Below are 2,997 nucleotides of genomic sequence, written 5' to 3'. Positions count from 1 at the left end.
ACTGAATTTTGTAAGGGTGCATATGTAAATCTTTCTTCAAAATCCGTTGTAACGATGTCCTGGATACGTTTAATGCTCTGGCGCGCTTACGAGTTGACTGTGTCGGATTTTCGCGAATAGACTGTGTCTATGTTTTGTTCCGTACGTGACGTCCTTGGGCAACCCAACCGCGGTTTATCTAACGTCGAACCGGTCTCCTCGAACTTAGCAACCCAGTTCTTAATCGTTTGAAGAGTTGGAGTGTCGTCAAAGTTGTGTAAACCTTTGTGTTCTCGAAATTTACGCCGCGCAACGGTTGCCGAATTGTCGTTTTTATAAAACTCGCGCACACAAAACGCACGGTCTGCTCCGGTAAAACGCTCCATCGCGACTACATTCCCAGAAACCGAAGTTACTTCCCCCGCTTCCCCTGCACCGCTCACGCGCGCCCTGTTCGTTTTATTCAAATTTTACTTTTCAAAGGACTTATGGGCCACCCTGTACTTATGTACGGTTCACGGCCTCAAAATACTAGCAATACAAGATAGGTTAGAAATTAATCTAGAACTAGATGAAACGTTTTAAGATGTGTTCGTGATGTCGCAGCTGTGGGAGCAGCAGAAGGCGATGGAGGAGGCGGCGCTGAGGGAGGCGCGCGAGGCGCGGGAGGCGCGGGAGGCTCGCGAGCGGCACGAGCGCGGCGAGCTGATGCGTAAGAAGGACAAGCAAGAGCACAGCGCAAATGCCTCCACGCAGGTCAAGCAGAAGCTGCAGGTGAGCAATGCGCAGTACACCGCGCAATACACTACACTTGCCGCCACTAGGTAACAGCTCAACAAGTCATAGTACTCCGATACTCTACGATATTCTTGCCATTCGTTTGCAATTTTAACAGGATGCAGCGTTAATATAACCTAACCCAATAGTTTACATCTACTCCTACCCATTGTAATGACACAATAGCTGAAACAAAATTACTGTATTTTTTTCTCTATGGTACAATTATTTTTTTACTTTATTTCAGGAGTTCCTTAAGAAGAAAGCTGCGGCGAATGCAAATGGAACAGTACCCGGTTCACCTTATAGAAATTGGTAAGTTTTACTGACACGTACACCGCACCGAGTACGTGTAACCATCTCAACATGATGTTATCATCCCCCTTGTTTAGACGTATTGTTGTCTTTTTCATATTCAATGATGATTGACAGTATTGGATATGTGTTACTAGGGGTATCGTAAAGTCATCGTCAGGAGAATCTATAACGTCTACGGGCGCGACGGCGACCGCGCACCCGTACCGGCTGGCGGCGCCGCCCGCGCTGACGCTCAACACGGCGCCCCCGCAGCCCTCGCCCTCCGACTACCCGCTGCGGAAGACCGGTGAGTGCACCCACCGCGCTACTTCTTGTGTGCTCTTTGTGTCGTACTTGTTGACATCTCATACCAAACTAACAATTATCAAATTTTATTTTCTGATTATAATTTCCTTATTATTTTAACGATTTTTACTAGAAGTTTATCAACAATAGAACAGACATGTTATCAATTATGTATCATGATTTATACCAAAAAAATTAAACTATAAATATTTGAATTAGTCACGCATCAAAAGTAAAATACAGTATTTAGATAAATTATTTTTATGCAATCTGTTGGATAAAGAAATACTTTGTATATTAGATTTTCTTATTTATAAAAACTGCATCCAAACTTAACAAAATACTAAAATGTAATATAGTTGTTGTGTGATGTGCGTGTGTGATCATGTAACCAAGTGTGAGTTAGAGCGCCGCGCGAGCCGCGACCACCCCGCCACCACCCCGCCACCACCCCGCCGACACCCCGCCGCCTAGCGCATTATCAACTAGTGATTCATTACATACAAAATACCTAAGAAGCTCGAGTTGTTTACACTACAACACTGAGGGGAGGAATACCACTAGAAGGGGTAGGCGTGGGTGATGTGTGGTCGCGGGTCGCGGGTCGCGGCAGGCAGTAACCGCATGCGCGTGCACTAACAGCGTCGGAGCCCAACATGCTGAAGGTGCGGCTGAAGGCGCGCGTCATCGAGCGCCGCGCATCCCCGCTCGCGCGCCGCCCCCTCAAGACCAGGGTCAAGCACCGCAGTGAGTACACACATACATCTGCCCCTCGCCCATCACCGCGCGGAAATCAAACACGTAAAAATATAAAACGAAATTCTGTTTTTAAAATACCTATGACGCTTTTACTTAAGGATTTACTAATAAAATGTGTGATCGTGATGTGTTTGTGATACAGACTGCGAGGGCGGCTCCCCGCGCAACTCCCCGCCCGGCGCCACCGCCCCCATCCGCGAGGAGGAGGAGGCGTGCTCGCGCGCCGCCGAGCTGCTCTTCTCCTCGCCCTCGCTCCCCAACATCTCGCTGGGCCGCCCGCACGCGCACGCCCACGCGCACGCGCACGTGCCGCACGCCCACCATGCGTCGCACGCACCGCACGCGTCTCACGCGCCCCATGCGCCCCACGCGCCCGCAGCCGCCAATGTGTGTCCACCTTCTATGTCTTCTGGATTTTTGCTGGTGGCAGAGAAAAGGAATACAACGTCGTGCGTTATCTCAGGTGCCGGTGGCGTTGCCGCCCGTATCGGAGGCGGAGGCGTACTGTCCGGGCGTGCTGGCGGCCGCCGGAGGGCTCGGCGTGAGCGCGCGCCTGGCCAAGCGGCCGCTGGGGCGCACGCACTCCGCGCCGCTGCCGCTCGGCGACCCGGCGCTGCAGCCGCCCAGTGCACACCATTACCTCAGAGATCAGATACGGAAGACTGTGAGCATTTTATAACAGTATACTTTTCTAATACAATGTAGATTGTTACATCGTTGTGGTGCACGGTGCAGGTGCTGACGCGCGCGCACGACGCGGCGGCGGCGCAGCTGCGCGAGGAGGAGGGCGAGGTGATCGACCTGACAGCGCGGCGCGCGGCGCCCGTCACCAGCTCGCCCTCGGCGCCCCACGTGGGCGCGGCGGGGGTCGTGGCGGAG

At 52.2% G+C, this 2,997-nt stretch overlaps 1 protein-coding gene across 1 annotated transcript in view; it reads left to right on the top strand.

Moving 5' to 3' along the window:
- HDAC4 (histone deacetylase 4) overlaps positions 1 to 2,997 on the top strand; it is a 43,277-nt gene that overhangs the window by 37,117 nt on the left and 3,163 nt on the right. The window contains exons 6-12 of the mRNA XM_013314635.1: positions 586 to 753; positions 1,004 to 1,071; positions 1,209 to 1,360; positions 2,002 to 2,106; positions 2,261 to 2,505; positions 2,582 to 2,782; positions 2,854 to 2,985. Of these exons, the coding sequence (XP_013170089.1) occupies positions 586 to 753; positions 1,004 to 1,071; positions 1,209 to 1,360; positions 2,002 to 2,106; positions 2,261 to 2,505; positions 2,582 to 2,782; positions 2,854 to 2,985 (1,071 nt within the window). The remainder of the gene's footprint in view (positions 1 to 585; positions 754 to 1,003; positions 1,072 to 1,208; positions 1,361 to 2,001; positions 2,107 to 2,260; positions 2,506 to 2,581; positions 2,783 to 2,853; positions 2,986 to 2,997) is intronic.

This window comes from Papilio xuthus, unplaced genomic scaffold, assembly GCF_000836235.2.
Source record: "Papilio xuthus unplaced genomic scaffold, Pxut_1.1 DF827135.1, whole genome shotgun sequence".
Lineage (NCBI taxonomy): Eukaryota > Metazoa > Arthropoda > Insecta > Lepidoptera > Papilionidae > Papilio > Papilio xuthus.
This window is presented reverse-complemented; position numbering and strand designations above follow the sequence as displayed.